General features: G+C 37.7%; 1 protein-coding gene across 2 annotated transcripts in view; it reads right to left on the bottom strand.

Moving 5' to 3' along the window:
* atp2a3 (ATPase sarcoplasmic/endoplasmic reticulum Ca2+ transporting 3) overlaps positions 1–16,462 on the bottom strand; it is a 67,925-nt gene extending 51,463 nt beyond the window's left edge. Inside the window, exon 1 of one of the 2 annotated variants that reach the window (XM_048187801.1) lies at positions 15,903–16,462. In XM_048187801.1, coding sequence (XP_048043758.1) covers positions 15,903–16,020 — 118 coding nt within the window. In that variant the 5' untranslated portion in view covers positions 16,021–16,462. The remainder of the gene's footprint in view (positions 1–15,902) is intronic. The other variant, XM_048187800.1, reaches the window with a different exon arrangement.
* Between the last annotated feature and the right edge of the window lie 1,222 nt (positions 16,463–17,684).

Here is a 17,684-nt window from a genome sequence, read left to right as displayed (position 1 = left end):
TCATGTAGATAGGAACAGGAACAAGTCGTGCAAGCAATGATGTCATCATGGGTCAATACTCTGGGCAGCAGATGGGAACAGGCTAAGTGCACGTACAGTGGAAACCAAGATGAAACTGGCTTGTGGAGGGAGACCTGCAGCAGTAAAGCATAAAGATTCCCACTTCCCTTTCAAAAAAGAAGCCACACGGCCAAACAGTCTTAATACATACACACATTTAGCCCGTCTATGACTGAATTTCCAGCAATGCTTGGAAAAAAAAATTGTACGAAAGGAAAACGCAAGCAATCATGACTGCATGTTTACTTAATAATGTTCAGTCTTATTCGGCTTCTTAATGGTTTTTTGTAATGAAGCCGCATGAATGGAAGGAATGAGATGATTCAGATTTAGAAGTGAATGAGAGGGAGGAAGAAAGGCATGAAAGAGTGTGTTCTGCTTTGAAGAACAGAGCAGATTCTTCTCTTCATCTTCCCTCAGGCAATGAGATCTGTCTGTACTAGAGAACCTGAGAATCTGAAGTTGAGAGCTCTTTTTTTTTTTGTGATATACTTCAAATGTCCCGATAGCTGTGAGTCATTCTTGTCTCTTTGGGGGCACTGTGCATATATTACAGGAAGAAAGAAAATCCCATACAGTTTTCCTTGCTCCTCTGAATTACCAGCTACAGAAGCACTGTCTGACTTTATGAAAACTATTCAATACTCTGAATTCTAGACTATACTGTACAAAGCGATATACTTTTTTAAAAAATGTAACGATACCAGCCTTTCTGGAATACCGGTAGTACAGAGTACCATGTCAATTTATGAATTGTTTTGTTATAACTATAATCTATAACTATAATTAGATCTTTTTAAATGCAATGTTTATTTAATTGAACGATATTTGAAGGCTACATGCTAACATGTTAATGTACTATTTACTTATAACTATTAATAGCATAAATAATCAACTAATTTCATTTATTTAATATTTTTATTTTCAAATAATAAAAAAAAAAAATAATAATAAAATAAAATAGTTACAAAAAATAGTAAGCTATTTCTATGGTACCAAAATTGGTATCCGAGAACTGTGAAATATTGGTACCGACTACTGAAATTTTGGTATTATGGCAACACTATTCTAGACCATAATTATCTACCAGGTATTTCAAAATAATCTAGTACAAAATTTTAAATTTTAGGTTTATTCAGAATAAAACAGCTTAAGTGTCTACTTAAAAGTTTTGAACCCTAAAATGTAGTATTCCAGAATTTAGAATTCCAGAGTTAGAATAGTATTTCAAAATTAAGTACTATACCTTTCAAAAGTTTAGAGTCAGTATGATTTTTTTTTTTTAAATGTTTTTAAAAGACGTCTTTAATGCTTACCAAGAGCATTTATTTGATCAAAAATACAGTAACAACAGCCATATTGTGAAATATTACTAGGCTACATTTTTTACAATCAGTTTTTTATTTGAATATATTTTAAAATATAAATTATAACTGAATGCAAAGCTGAATTTTCAGCAGCCATTACTCCAGTCTTCAGTGTCACATGATTCTTCAGAATTAATTTGAATATGTTGATTTGCTGCTCAAGAAACATTTTGTATTATTAACGATGTTGAAAACAGATCTGCATTATTTTATGGAAACTGTGATTTTTTTTTTTTTCAGTGTTCAATAACATTTATTTGAAATAGAAATGTTTATACAATAACATAAATGTCTTTGTCACCTTTGATCAACCTAATGTGCCCTTGCAAAATAAAACTATTAATTTATTTAATTTATCTTTAAAAAAAAGTCTTACTGAGCCTAAAATTTTGAACCGTAGTGCATTTCAGAAATGTATGCTTCAGAATGATGAATTCTATTTCACCTTTCTGAATGATTAATTATCTGATTTTAGAATTAAGTATTTATGTATGTTCTAGTTCATTCAGAATGCTACTAAACATGAACATACAAACAGAACAATGTAAACAGCCACCTCCTCAAAATATCAAACAATCTTACAATATATCTGCAGTAACCATTCATTAAATCGATGAAAAAAAGCCTCTTCTTTGTAACAGAATTCAACTACTGCATCAGCATTGAGACACCTGGACAGCTTAGAATGGTTCATCTTGAGGCCCTTCTCATTTCACAGCATTAAAAGACTGCAGGTCTCTTTTGAATCCTGAACCCAATGGCACAGTCTATAGCGGGTTCAGCTCTAATTCAACATGATATTATGTAAGAGCAATATGAACTCATCTGAAGTCTGTTGTGGAAAGAAATCACCTCACAGAGCAGCAGCATGTTCCTCTAGTGGTGTGGAAAAAGTGGGAGGTAGGACAGGGGAGTAATGGCCCTGAGTTTCCCCTCTCTTTCCAGTTGCGTGTGTGTGTGTGTGTGTTTACCGGGGAACGTTGTCCTCTTGTCGCTTTAGCTCCCTAGTTCTAGGTGAAGGTTAGATGTATTACCTTGCAAATATTAAAGAAACTTAAACTTAATCTCAAATCAGAGAGAAAAAAGGTGAATTCTTAGTGAGAAACTAATACTCTGTAGGCAGTTCTTACAGTCAGCCTGGACACAAAAAACCTTGGTGGGAGGAAGGAGTGTGGGAAAGACAGAGAAAGAAAGGAGGGATGGAAGGAGTTCCCTGTCAGTGTGTGCCAAGGATTCCCCTCAGAGTCATCTGGGCCGTGTCTGCTCTTCTGCCCCAGACACATTCCTACATCGTGACTTTACCCTGCCCTCACGCATAACACACACACACACAAGCTCGCTTTGTTGTCCTCCTTCAAATTCATCTTGCTCTATTCTTCCACCCTCTTTTTCAACTATCGTTCTCTCTCTTTTTCACTCTACAACCACACAGTAAATGAAAACAAGTGGCTGTCTGTTTACACACTAGTCAGTGGGAGAGGGGAAACACTTCCTGGAAACGGTTGCCAACAACACACAGAGCCTGTAACGTCTGAACCCGGGGAAGGAGGAGGAAATTTCTGAACAGTGTTCAGAAGTGAAAGCATGGCAGCACACAGCAGGATGCAGTGAAAGTGTGGTCTAGTTGAGCTCATAGCTAACCTGAACTAACTTTGACTCCAATTACTTCCTAAATTACTGTGAATGATTCCGTTGTTGTATTTTATCTTTAAAATATTAAATGAGCAATTTCTTTACCTCTAAAACATTAAAGGGATAGTTCACCCAAAACTAGTCTACGCAGTATATTTAATAGTGTAAACTGAAAATACATTTAATCTTATTAAAGTTACAAATGTGATTCAGCCAAGAGCAAAGAGATTGTTTGGTTAACACAGACAGCAGCAGATATATAAGGCTGTGTTGACTATGACTGAATGCACTGATATATTGATACACATGCGTTTTCTTTCTCAACTGTTTACGTTTACTTAAGACTTAAGCAACTGTTTACGAGGATACTCGCAAAGACAGGCATTTCGTCACATAAATGTGTGTATTTGAGCATTCAAGCCCAATAAGGTGACAAAAAGAACCCATTTCAGTACTCACATGCTGTTTGCGTGTTTCAGGTGTGTGCTGTGCTCAGAAAACGTCTCTTAGAGAGAGCGTGCATATACAAAAATGAGTCCTCTTATGGTACTTATTGTGCTTGAACGGTATAAAATCACTTGTTTTTAAAATGCAAGTCCAAAAAACACATTCAAATGATAAGCTTCTGTGACAAGGCAGCACAGCAATGTAACGTGAACCTAAACGCAATAGAGACATTTCTACTGGTTAATTGTGTCTAACGGTATACCACCACTTTTGGCCAATAATAATCACAGGATATATGTTTTGATCCCACTGATTGAAGTTGCATTAAAATAAATGTAGCATCCATATTTTAAGAGATTATCGATAAAAAAGGGCAGGGTGGTTCTATCCATTTGGTGTTGGATGAACTGAAGTTGCAAGTCCATAGCCTAAACACCGCAATTCCAGTTATTTGCCAAAGTTAAATATTTAGGGTTCGGTTTTCATTCAGATTTGTTCAGGGGAAAAAAAATAAATAAATAAATCAGATGATGTTTCAGATCTACTTTCTCTGTTTCCGTCAGTTTCTGTCAATTTCAACCATGAAAACATTAGGTTTTAAGAGTAGTTGCCATGACCACCTGGCTCATGGACATGGCTGGAACAGCATCTCTCTGTCAACATTCACCCAAAATAAATGTTACACAACATAAATCCTACTCTTGATTTATACCCACTTAAATTATCACAACAACACTATACTATTATAAATCAAAATGCTGTTTGAATTCATGTGAACCAAGTCTTGAGATGAATGTACTGTACAGTTGAAGGCAGAAAATAATTCCCTGCTTTAAGTGCCATTTACAAAGTAGTCATTAAAACAGAAGTTCCAGGCCTCCTTCAGCTTCTCAAAATAACTTGGAAGGAATTCTAATGCAGTCATGCTGGAGTTACTGAAGTATACTAGAATGCAAAAGACTTTAGAGTTACTGTAAGTGCAACTTTCCATTATTGTGAATAAAACACTCATTATCCGATTTGTAAGACTACAGAAGGAGTAGTAAAAGCACAAAAATACTGGACAATGGGTTAATGAATATAAACAATACTAAACATGCAAAATCTCAAGTTAAACTTCCAAGTGAGGGTCACCCGGAAAACCCTTGGCATAAAGTTTACAAATAGTGTACAGTGATTAAGGAGGTTGCCAAGTCTTTGGGGGTTTCTTGTAGGGATTCCTCCAAGTCCAGCTGTATCAAGTGGTGGACCATGTGAGCTCCAATCTTGGAAGTGGCTACTTATTTGAATAAAGTTGAACTCTAAAGTTGCTCAAATTGTTGCATCGCCGACAGTTATTTTTACCCGCGTTGCCAAAAAAGACATTGCCAACTCTCAGTGAGCGGCTTTGCCGCTGTATGCATAAACACCCCTATGATACCCCTACATCATTATTATAGTAAGCATCTTAGTACTATTCATGCACAACACTAAGTAGTACATTATGAGGTTAGGATGCACAGTATGAAGTTTCTGGAAAAGAAATTATGAGTGATGAATACAGGGATGTAATTATTTGACTCTTCACAACTTCAAAGAAGTTTACTCATAACACTGCATAAAAAGAGGGAAAATAGAGAGAGAGAGATACACTGCTCACTAGAAGCGGTCATATTATGGGACTAATTTGCAAACTTTCCTTCATTTCATGTAAGACAGTCATTAATCTCTGGAACTTAGGGGGTTCTGAATCTGTTTATAGTTCACAGTAGGTTTAATAATGAAACAAACCCTGAGTTACAGTATACTGATGTATACCTCAGAGTCATTTGAACACCTGGAATACATGCATAACTATTCTGGCACACACTAATTCTACATTTCAGATTTAAATGTTATTTCATTTTCTACTTCATGGCCAGCTCAAAGCATTGCTTCTCTCTAAAGTGGGAAGCTCTAGTCTCACACAAAGTTGACACTGTACAGCAACCATCCACACGTCACTCACAGTGATCCTCAGCTTTAACAGAACAACCTTCACATCTGCAACTCGCATACATGCGCAACATAAATCATTTCTCACTCAAGGGAAACTGAATGGATGATTTTTGGATGTTTCCATTTAGAAACACAGAGTATCAAGTACAGTTACCAACTACAACGAATACATCGAAGTACACACACACAAAGAAGAAAAAAAAAAGATGGAACATCCAACAATGTGGTGGGTTGCCTGCACAACTAGCTGACTAATAGGTCTTAAAGGTATAGTTCACTCTAAAAAAATTTAAATTCTTACATTTATTCACTCTCATGACGTTCCAAACATGTATGACTTTCTTCTGTGGAACACAAAATGAGGTATTTTAAGAAACAGAAAATTAGAAACAGTTTTGGGGACCACTGACTTCCATCGTATGGACAAAAAAAAAAAAAAAAAAAAAAAAAAAGAAGAAGAAGATACATTTGTCAAAATATCTTCTATGTTTCAAAGAAGAAATAAAGTCATTCAGGTTTGGAACAACTACTGAGAAAGCCTTGTGTAAGTCTGTGGAGAGTGAAAATCTTGAACAGTGCTGGCTACTCTAACCTAGGTTTCCAACACAGGGTTAAATCAGCTAAGCTACACTTCTTTACACATTTCCTTTCTTATACCTGGCCTGCAGATCAGGGAAATCCGACAGCTGAACAGACAGGACTGTGTCTGCAAAGGAACATGCGCACAAACTCATTCATAAACACTAGACAGACATACAGGAACACAGAAACATTTTCTATTTAGCAACCTATGTACACATCAGCCACCAAAGAGAAATGATTGTAATTAATAAAAACACTACACTCATGCAGGCTGAGTCAAATGAGCGGTTTGCCACAAGGAGGTGATGCTGTGAGCAGAAGTGGGAGGTGAGAATGAGAGCTGAGTGACAAGTTAGAAGCAGATCACACAAACACACAGACACACGCACACGCACGCACACAAGATGTGCTAATGATAACGCTATAGCCTCACTTTACTTCCTTCACTCAAACAAGCATGGAAACAAAACAAAAATCAATAAAATCCAATAGCTATTCAGGCAAGGAACATAAAAAGACAAAATATATCTGCATTATTATTCTATGTGTGCACGATTATGTGTGTTGGAGTTAAGAAATTACAGTAAAATGATGCACCAATGCAACATGATGCTTCAAAAACCTTTTTTTTTTATATATAAAAACAGAACTGATATGATCACACGCTAAGGTGCAACACTGCAGATGGCTTTAGATGTAATGTTAAGAGAGCAGTGGGAAATACACCACTTGTAGAGCTGGCACGAGCCATTTTCTGTGGTTCGCACTAGCTGATAGCTAGCCATTTCCTTGTGGTTAATAGAGAAAAATACAGAAGGCCTACAGAAAATGGTTATGTGCGCTTATTGAGTTGTTGAAAAGGTTAATTCAGTGGTTTCACTTTTAACAGAGACTGTGCATCACTGTTTTGTGCTAATGGTGTGTTCAAGTCCTCCTGGGAAGTTTTTACCAGGTGGGAAGTTGTGTTTACGATGTCAGGTGCATTCAAGTCACTTTCGGAGGAGCAAGATGGCGGTGTACCTTCTCTTCATTAACTACACAAAAATACAGCAATCAACAATCTACTTCTAGAAAATGAAGAATAAAGAATGTGCATCAGGTATTTTGTGCTTTCATGTATTTAATTAATTTATGAAGCCACTGTAAACTTTATCGTTTACTTATTATATTGTTATATTACAGTGCTATTATATTTTGTGCAGGGAATTAGCTTATTTTGTTGTAAATAAAAAAGCCTGACAATGTTACTGCTAAATACTGTGATATTCCGCAATGTCATGGCATGCCCCCAACTCAAAGATTGGGGCTTAAAGAAAATCCAGAGCTTCCCACTGGTATTTATGACTTCATGTGCATTCATCTCGTAAATACGATCTTTTCGACATGACTTGTATGCACCATAACTGTTCATCATAATTTCAAAATAAAAGTTTAAACCCTCGCTCTGAGTTTGTATGTTTTGATGTGCATTTCTATGGTAAATAAGTGGCCAAATATTAAAGATTAAGTAAACATTTGAATTAAATGTTGTTTGGCCAATATTAAACAAGGATTTGATCTGCTGTAAAGTGTAACAACACCAGGTCGTTGGTGCCCTCTGCAGGCATTTGTTATAATACATAATGTACATAAGATGATTGTTTATGTTATGTATTTTAACAGTGTTGTTCTATTAGGGCTGGGCGATATATCGCATGCGATTCTCACGCGCATTTCGTCATTAAAGCCGGTTCCCTGATTACCTCTAAATCGCCATCACCTGCTTTAAAATGGAGCGCCTTTTAATAGACAGAGCCGTAGTTCACTGATAAGCCACGCAAAATCGGGTTCATTATCGAAGTCGATTCATCTTCGATACTGAACGCGATTTTGCGTGGCTTCTCCGTGAACTACGGCTTTGTCTATTAAAAGGCGCTCCATTTGAAAGCAGGTGATGGCGATTTAGCGGTAATCAGGGAACCGGCTTTACTGACGAAATGCGCGTGAGAATCGCATGGGATATATCGCCCAGCCCTATGTTCTATAAAACCCTATGATTACTTGCTTTTGATACTTTATTTGAACCAAATATTATTGCCTCATTGTTATTGCATTTTGTCATTTTAAAGGCTTAGGTCTTTGCTTAGGTCTATTTTTATTACCACAAAAAATATCAGATTACTTGGTTAATCATCAAAATAATCGACTGATTACTCGATTACCAAAATAATCGTTAGTGACAGCTCTAAATCAAACACATCAAGGGAGACTAATGGAGAGGGAATAGTCATTAGATTTTGCGTCAGTGCCTCGGACATATGACTTCTCGTAGCAGTTTTAATTTTGTTCTGAACCAGCGCTGTGCTGTCACACTGGAGACTGGAATTACCACTTTACCACCGCGCACTCAAATCACTGTCAAAATGATGGAAGGCCCTCAATGATGGAAAATATTCAGTTAACACGACCACTGGTTTTATTAATGAAATTTTACAAATTAGCGGTCAATGTATAAGGTCCATTCTGTGACGCCAAGAAGACTTTGTAAAACATTCACTAGAGTATAGGGCTGGACGATTAATCGAAAAGTAATCGAAACCGAAATTCAGAACCTCTAACCGACGTAATTTTCCCATGTCGGTTATTTCGTTTTTTTAATCCTTCCCCTTTAAAAACATAGCACGACTCTGCCCCGTCCAGTCAGTGGCATAAAAGCAAAACACGGAGGTGAACGCCGGTTCAACACCTAGTGATGGCGCGCGAGCGGTGAGCCTTGCGTCTTGACTAAACTTTGTCAGTTGTATTTATTTTATGGTTTGGACATTCAAGCGATTAGACGATCGGATGTGTATTATTATATCGAGCTACCGCGTTCGCGCAGCTGCATTGTGGCATGAACATTCATACAAACAGTAGCTGCACAAAACGTGAATATCGCGCGCACAGAGAGGAACGCAGATACTAGTTGTCAGCGCTGTCCTGTGATATAGCCTATCACTAAAGAAGCTTAGAAACTCAAAACTTATTAAAGCATTTATTTTTCTACTTTTGAAGGAACTATTAACAACCCACAGCTTCACAATTAATAGAGAGACAGTATGACTAATTCACATGCAATCGCTCACATTACGCACTGGTACTGTGCTATCTGATTTACAACGAGCAGATAGTGACTAACTGCTGATAGTGAGCTATGTCAGATTGCTCTTTCAATAGGAAAAAATATAATAATAGTCAAGCATATTTACAGTAGCCTACAAACCTTGTCAGTGAACTATGAGGGCAAAAAAAAAAAAAAAAAAAAAAAACAGAAACAAAATAATCGTTCATTAATCGTAAGCGAGGTAAAATGTTTAATTAATCGAGATTTTGATTTTAGGCCATAATCGTCCAGCCCTACTAGAGTACAAAAGTTTTGCATCAGTATGATTTTTTTTTTTTTAAGAAATGAATACAATTTTATCGAAAGTGACAGTAAAGACTTTTACAATGTAACAAAAATAATTTCAAATAAATGATTTTCTTTTGAGCATTCTATCAGAAATTCCCCAAAAAAACTATCAGTTTACACCAAAATATAAAGGCAGCAAAACTGTTTTTAACAGTGATAATTAGGGCTGACCGATATATCGCATGCGATTGTCACACGCATTTCGTCAGTAAAGCCGTTTCCCTGATTACCGCTAAATCGCCATCACCTGCTTTCAAATGGAGCGGCATTTAATAGACAGAGCCGCAGTTCACTGACAAGCCACGCAATATTGCGTTCATATCGCAGATGAATCGCCTTCGATAATGAACGCGATTTTGCGTGGCTTGTCAGTGAACTACGGCTCTGTCTATTAAATGCCGCTCCATTTGAAAGCAGGTGATGGCGATTTAGCGGTAATCAGGGAACCGGCTTTACTGACGAAATGCGCGTGACAATTGCATGCGATATATCGGTCAGCCCTAGTGATAATAATAATACATTTTTCTTGAGCAACAAATCAGAATATTACAATGATTTCTAAAGGATAATGCACCATTATCCAAAATTCAGCTTTGGCATCACATGACAGATTATAAAAATCAATCAGAGAGAACAAATCCACTATACTGATACACTTGCATTGACTTAACTGTTTACGTTCACTTAAGTTAATAGCTATGTTTACTCACACAGCATGTGAGTACAGAATTGAGTTCTCTTTCATGTCTTCTTGCGCATTAATATTAAAATTGGCAAGGCTTAAAAACATGCAATGATAAACTTTGGTGACATCGCAGCACTGGCCCCGGGTTATTGTTGAGCTATGCATATAACTCTTCTTTCAAAAACAGTAATAAATCTTACCGACCACAAACCTTTGAATGGTAGTTATGCTACATAAGGCCTACAGGTCTACAGAAGTTTGAAACTCAGTGCTTGTTTTCATGAGCACAACCATATAGAGAACTGAATTGTGACAATAGTATACTTTAAACTTCTTATTGCATCAATTGTTCAAACCCCAGTGGAGATTGTGGCATTTTAAAAAACATCCGACAAGAAAAACATTTTTTTTTTAATAAAACCCACAGCTAAATTGTTAGTAGGCTCAAAGAGCCGTTGTATGAATAATAAGCATTTTAGTATTCTGGTCCTGCTGTAACTTGGGAGTTCTGACAAGGAGGAAACAAAACCATCCAAACATAAGTTTCACACAGATGATATGCCATATCAAACAAACACAACAAGAATTTGAAAGCTTTTTCATTACGAGGCATTTTGAGAGGGAGGAATACAAAGAGCAGTGACATAAACAGGGTCCTCTGAGAATGGCTTTAGGTCAGTGTGTGTATTATATACAGTAGCATTACCCATGCCAAATGGCAGTACAGCTTACAAAAACACACGCATTGCACACTCACACAACGCGCGCAAAACTCTGCACCACAAAGATCGAACCACCAAACATCCTCTATAGAGTCCTTAGATCACAGCTGTAAGTATGAAAGTTGCTTCTTCCACACACACACACACACACACAAAATCTATTTTAGCAGTGTAGAAAGTTACAGAGTTTAGTATATAGGTCTGAAATAAAAAAGGGCAAACTAGACAGTCCTTAAAAATGAATTATAAAGACATGTCATTTCAAAAACAGTATGACCACTAATTTTATAGCAAATGTGGACCTCTGCTCCCTAAGGCAATATCTCTGTGGGAAACACATACCCAAGCTAACAATGAATTTAACCCCAGAGGGTTCGATCCACCGCAGTTACAACAGCAGCTAACCATTGGCCTCTTTCTGCACGCAGGTGAAATACATAATGGAGTTGACCTCAATTCAGCATAGCCCAAAAGTGAGCAGTAAAGCATTTTCTGTGCTGATTATTTGCCCTATTTTGTGTTTAGCAGTCTGGCTTTTAATATCATTAATGAAGATGGGATCCTTAATTTTGAAATACTAGCCATTGCAGTGGCCGGAACATTCCAAAGACTGAAGGAATAGAGTAGAGAAACGATGCAGTCAGTTCTCTGACCTGCAGATCAGGATCATGTCTAAACATCTTCTAGATGAGAGTAGGGGTCACACAGGTCATCGTTACCCATCCTTCATGTAGTTTTATCCCAGAATTGAAGAATCCAAGAATTGTTTCAATTCAAATTAATGTTGATGTGAATACAATAGATCTTCCAACCAAGTCAACCAACTAGTTGTATTAGAATTTTAAATGGATAGTTTTAAAGAGATAGTTCACCCAATAATTGGAAATTCTGTCTTCATTTACTCACACACTTGCTACGTTTACATGCACCAATTTTCGTCAATGCGAATGAATTGAATCCGATTGCAGATCTGTTTACATGTACTCTAAACATTGTAATCTGATTCAAATATCCATTTATGTGTTTTATATACATTCCGTTTAAAAAGTTTGCGCACGCGCTGTGCGTGTGTAACGTCATATCAATCACACTTGCGGTAACCAGGGTTGCGTCAACAGACGATGATCATGCATCTACGATAGCCAGAGATATTTTCAAAAGCATCAAATCTTGGCAATATTAAGAGGATTTGGTATTTCCAATTAATGTAGTCTATTATTATAACTATTAGGTTCGGCTTCTTTTATTATTAAATTAATATTATACATGCTGTGAGGATAATAAAAGATTAGGCTATTAGCTAACTTTGAAAATGTTTTAAACATTTTTTTAGGTCTATTATTATACAATGAATTATAGGCCTATAATTAAAATTATTAAGAGTGTAGGCTTTAATATTTCCTAACACTGTCATCAATGAAAATTAAGCGCAGCTTTACTTCAAGCACCGACTTTAATATTTTAATATTATTCTAATTTGTTTAGCCACAAGAGAAATAATGGAATAAATTAAGACAGTTACATACCGTTATCAGCATATTATGTTGAAATTCGTCTCAGAGAATATGCTCCGTTAATGCAGCGTCAGACAGCTCCGTCACTTTTTACTTTCACTTTTTGTAGTGAATACTGACCGAGGTTGAGACTTTTTCACCGGCATAACTTGCGCAAAGTTTGCATGCTGCTTCTTGTGTGATATCCATTGGCTCCCCTTCTTGTTTTAAAATGGAAAGATTTCCAATATTACGATGAAGGGATACAGCTACGCCACTGCCTATTGGCATACATCTTTACAACTAAAGACGTGAACGTGAATTTGCACACTGCGCGATGCGTGTCAACATTGCACTGCGCATGTGCCCCAGAGACTTCTGAGTACGATTGAGAAAGTAGTCGGATTTTTTGCTGTTGGATCGGATTAGAAAAGGAATAAACCACCCCTTCCAATCCGATCGAAATTCGGATCAATTAAGGTGTTTACATGAACGTTTTTCAATCCGATTGAGCCGTCAATCCGATTACAAATGGATTATTTGGGTGCATGTAAACGTAGCCACTGTGGTTCATGATTTTCGTCTGCAGAACATAAAAGAAGATACTTTGAAGAATGTTGTTAACCAACCCTTTTTGGTTACCACTGATTTCCACTGCACATGGAAAAAAAAAAAAAAATCTCAAAATATCTTCTTTTATGTTCCAAATTTAAAAAGTCATACAGGTTTGGAACAACAAGAGAGTACGTAAATGATGGTAATTTTCATTTTGGTGTAAACTATCCCCATAACACTCCTTTTAAGGAAGTTCAAAGATGTACAGTGCAAAGTACAACTGCAAAACTGTTTGTACTGTTACTGATATGTTATGCCTGTATGTACTCTGTAGGATGTTCTAGTCATGTATCATTTCAAGCAATGTCACCATAACTTAAAGCATGCTGTAACTTTACATTGGTTTCCCACAGAACAAAAAGAGAGGAATGGGGGATGCTTTCTGGGGAATTCTGATGTTAGATTTCAGATGCATCCTGCAAATGTCTATGTCAGAATTACCTCTAGGGAAAAAAAAAATGAGGGTGCTAATAAACAATAATGATTAATGGCTTAATGGTAAACACAACCTCCTGTCCGCATGCATTAACAACGTGCCAGCGTGTCAGAATAATCTCAAAAGGGTTTGGAGCATTTCCCACCCACACACACAAAACAAACAAACAGGCTTTGGACAAAAGCACACAGTTACATATACAAAATGCAAATAAACAAGGCGGCGAGACAAAATTTGAACTGCATCAAAAAACTGCATCAGAGAACACAGGCAGATGAGTTAATTGCTTGAAATGAAACAAACGTCAAAAGGCATCTACACCTGTCACTTTAAAGCATAACATCAACTTAAAATACCACAACTTCTAAATGCATTCTGAAAGCAGATATACATACACAAAAATGCAAATAAACTACAAGCAGATACAAAATACACAGCAATGTTAAACAGGCCAAAGAGGAAAGGGTATTCCCTGTGGCATTCAGCTGCACGTCAAACAGGAAGTTGACGGCTCAAACCGAGAGAGACATCGTCTACAACAAGATGTTACTTTTTCCATTAAGTCGGCCTCAGGCAGCTGTGATGTTTCAACCAAATCATGTTACAAAACACCTAGCCAGACACAAACCACCACACAAATATTGTTTATTGTATCTTGCATACTGTATATTGCACTTTTATGTGGCTGGAGTTGTTGCAATGAATCCTTTAGGGATCAATTCAAACCTAATCTTTGTCTATCTTAAAGAGAAACCTCCTTAAAAATCTAGTGTGGGGTTACTGAGAGCAGTATTATGAGAGCCCAGTTAAAGTTGAGTGTTGCTGAGTGTGTATGTAATGAGTTAATGAGTCTGTTGCTTTAACCGACCCAAGTGGAAAGTCACGGGACGATGTGCTTATGCAGCATTAAAGTCTGTAATGAGATCAAATGCAATGGGGATTCTTTATTAATCGGTGAGGGGTTGTCACATGCTGACACTAGCTCATGTTCATTTCGTAATAAATGATAGTTGAGATGATATCTTCTGTTACAGTATGTTCATTTGGAAGTGTCATCGTTCTAATTTGAATATCAAGTAAGCGGTTATTGTATGAACAAATGTGCTGTAGTGGAAAACATGTCACGTGTCAAAGTGCAAATTCTGTTAAAGAGATTGATATGACTGTGGGTGTGGAACCACAAAGCAACAATGACAAGATAAACTGAGAGAAAAATGCTTTTCAAAAAAATTTCAGACATTAAATCTCCAGAGAAAATTGTTCAGAGCCACTGCTGTCTAGTGTAGGTACTGTAGATAAGATGAGATATCACTGAAACTGATACTATATGGGACAAGCACATATTCACATAACTCATTATAATATACTCTCAATTACTCAACCCTGCAACATTCATGCAATGTGAACTGAACAAATGAAGCTTCTGGTGACAGAAAAATATTCTCATCACTGTTAGGCAATTACAATGGGGAAATGTAAAGATTGTTCTCTTATTTAGTAGACACACAGCTTGTGCCACTATTCTTAAGAGAAACCCACATCCCTTAATATGAAGCAAAAATAGAATAGTGTGGTTCAGTACAGTCTTGCATAACAAAAACAAGCTCTTTTAAATGGTCCTCTGAAACAAATTGTAGTAGTAGGGCAACGAAACCTGACGCTCACTGTTTCTAAGTGAACATTTTGTCTCACTGAGGAAGTAGAAAACAGGTTTCTCAAGTTCTATAATGCTGGTCTCGCTCTTTATCTCTTGAAACAATATTTCCTATTCAAAGTACGGCTATTCCCTGCACATGCCTTTGAGCCAAAAACTTCTGAGTGTGGGAGCTGGTGGCTTATAATGAGGGGTGTCTGAAATCCTGCAGGACGTGGACACTTGCATCTCAGTGGTGCACTTAGACGCCTCAACAGAAGGTTTTCCATTCGGAGGCTCACGGCCAGGTATATTACAGAGCGCCAATCATTTTGGATTTGCCTGAATTCAAACTAAGGGTAATAAAAGGGGTGAATGGAAAATGCCGGTCTCATGGGCCATAATGTCCCACCTCATAAAAGAGAGCCGGGCAGATATGACTTCACTAGCCTATGCACTATCTATGAAATCAAGAAATAATTTTTCCTCATAGTCAGAGTTATTTACAGCACAGCCTTTGCACAAAGCATCAAGGTTACTCTTAGTAAAAGTCCAAAACTTAGAGAGACTGCATCATAATCTATTATTTCGGAGATATCATCAGAAGCGCACTCCACTGTGGACCTCACCATGCTGGCATCTCATCCTCTCCCCCTATTTCTTATAATAATATAAGGGAGATAAAAGCCTACGAGGCACCCTATTGTAAAGAATAACTTTCTTCCGCTGTAGGAAACGCGTGTTCTGCGTATATGATCAACTCCCGCCGGCACGAGTAAACGCTTACAAACACGGCCAGGTAAATGCATGAGAGGATACTCACCGTTTGGTCCATATCTTTCAAAATTAATTTTCACTTGTTCCAGCGTGAGTCCAGTGTTTTCGTTCACACCGAAGTTTGCTAAAACTTCTGATGCAGATTTAGTGTGGGCGTTTTCCATCTCGAGGAACTGTTTACTACGAGCACTTGAACGGCATGTATTTGTGACAAATGAAACCGAGATCACGGACGGGCTGTGAGAAGTGGTTAAATTTCCACCGAGGTGCTTTCAGACCGCCAAGCGGAGGTGGTAGTCTACGCAGACGTCCACCTGCCCCTTCTGCAATCCGCCGGTTTGAGCCCGTGAAGCTGCTACTCTGTGTGAGCTCGAGCGATGTGAATGTGAATGCGCGCGCACGCGCTCCGCGTCCTCTGAAGGTGCGCGAGGTTCCCGCCTCTTTTTCCGTGAGCTCGCTTGTTTGAGCACCGTCCGCGAGCTCTCATTGGCTCGCGTTACCTGAGAGAAGTGAAAGGCGGCTCACGTTCGCGGTATGTGTATGAAAAAGAAAAACCTCTGTAATCGAGAACTGCGCCAAACTAATTTCCGTGTCTGGAGGAGAATAAAACGGTGAGCAGTTTGTCGTGGATGAAGGAAGCTGTCGAGGTCCGAGCGCGTCATCTGTGAGCTTGTCAAACCGTCACAGACTCACAGCTCAAACTTGTCAAGACTGCCTCTGATTAATATATAGATTATATCAGCATTAACTGGGCGTTATATATGAAATAAAAGTATCCACAGTGGTGAAACCTTTGACATTTTACAAACAGCTTTTATGTTTGCTTATTAAATACACAGAGCAATGGTGTTAATGTGATGAACAGACAGTTTAGCGATTTAGTTTAGTTTATTTATGGATTATATAACTTTTGCCTTTTATCTGAATCAAAACATTTACTAATATTACAAACTGCAAAACTGTCATCCAATAATTCAATGTCTTAAAAGGAAAACATCATTATCGCAGCAGTGTACAGAGAGGGGGAGATGGATTTAGAACAAGGTGCTCCAGTTCTTTCCTAGCTCATAGTTTCTCATCTGTCCCTGTGCAATGCCTATATATAGAAAATATACACCTTCTAAACTCATGTTAAAACAAAAAACTTTATAGGTTACATCATCTTTGCCTGCAGAAGTGATAGGAGATCTTTGGGAAAATGAGGTAATAGGTCAAAGCTGGCATCACAAATGAAACTGGCAGCCCCATCTGGCTTGGCTTTTCACCTCTCAGACTGTTTTCACATTGGTTTGATTGCTTGGACTGAACCCATGTTCAATTCCACCAACCTCCCCCCGCCCTTGCTGGTCTCTTTTCCCTCCCCAAAGCCGGTTTCATTGGGCAACTTAATCACGCAGTCATGTCAAGAAAATGTCAGCCTGAATTGATTCAGTTCTGAGTTCAGAAATATTATGGATAGTGACAAAGAGAAATGCTATTTATGAGGAAGTGCTAATGTGATAGCACTTCCTAGTGTGTCCTGACCCCCATGCTGAGAACAAATGGGTTAGAGTTTTAAAAATTTTCAGCGTTGTGCAGGCAATCAGCACATAACATTAGTGATTGGAAAAGTGAGGCTTTTTGAAACATTTTTTTCGTTGTTTCAAAGCGCTCAAAAATGCCGCACACTGAGGACATCTGCTGGTTTACGCTCACTGAAGTTCTACAAATCATTTCCATTATTTTAATGAAAGGTTAATTTCTAGTATCAGCAAATACCAATAGGCCTAAAATATCAACAAAATACCAATAAAAGTAAGATAAAAATGTGCGCTTGAAATCGCGCTCC

The sequence above is a fragment of the Megalobrama amblycephala genome, linkage group LG4 (assembly GCF_018812025.1).
Source record: "Megalobrama amblycephala isolate DHTTF-2021 linkage group LG4, ASM1881202v1, whole genome shotgun sequence".
NCBI classification, from domain to species: Eukaryota; Metazoa; Chordata; class Actinopteri; order Cypriniformes; family Xenocyprididae; genus Megalobrama; species Megalobrama amblycephala.
This window is presented reverse-complemented; position numbering and strand designations above follow the sequence as displayed.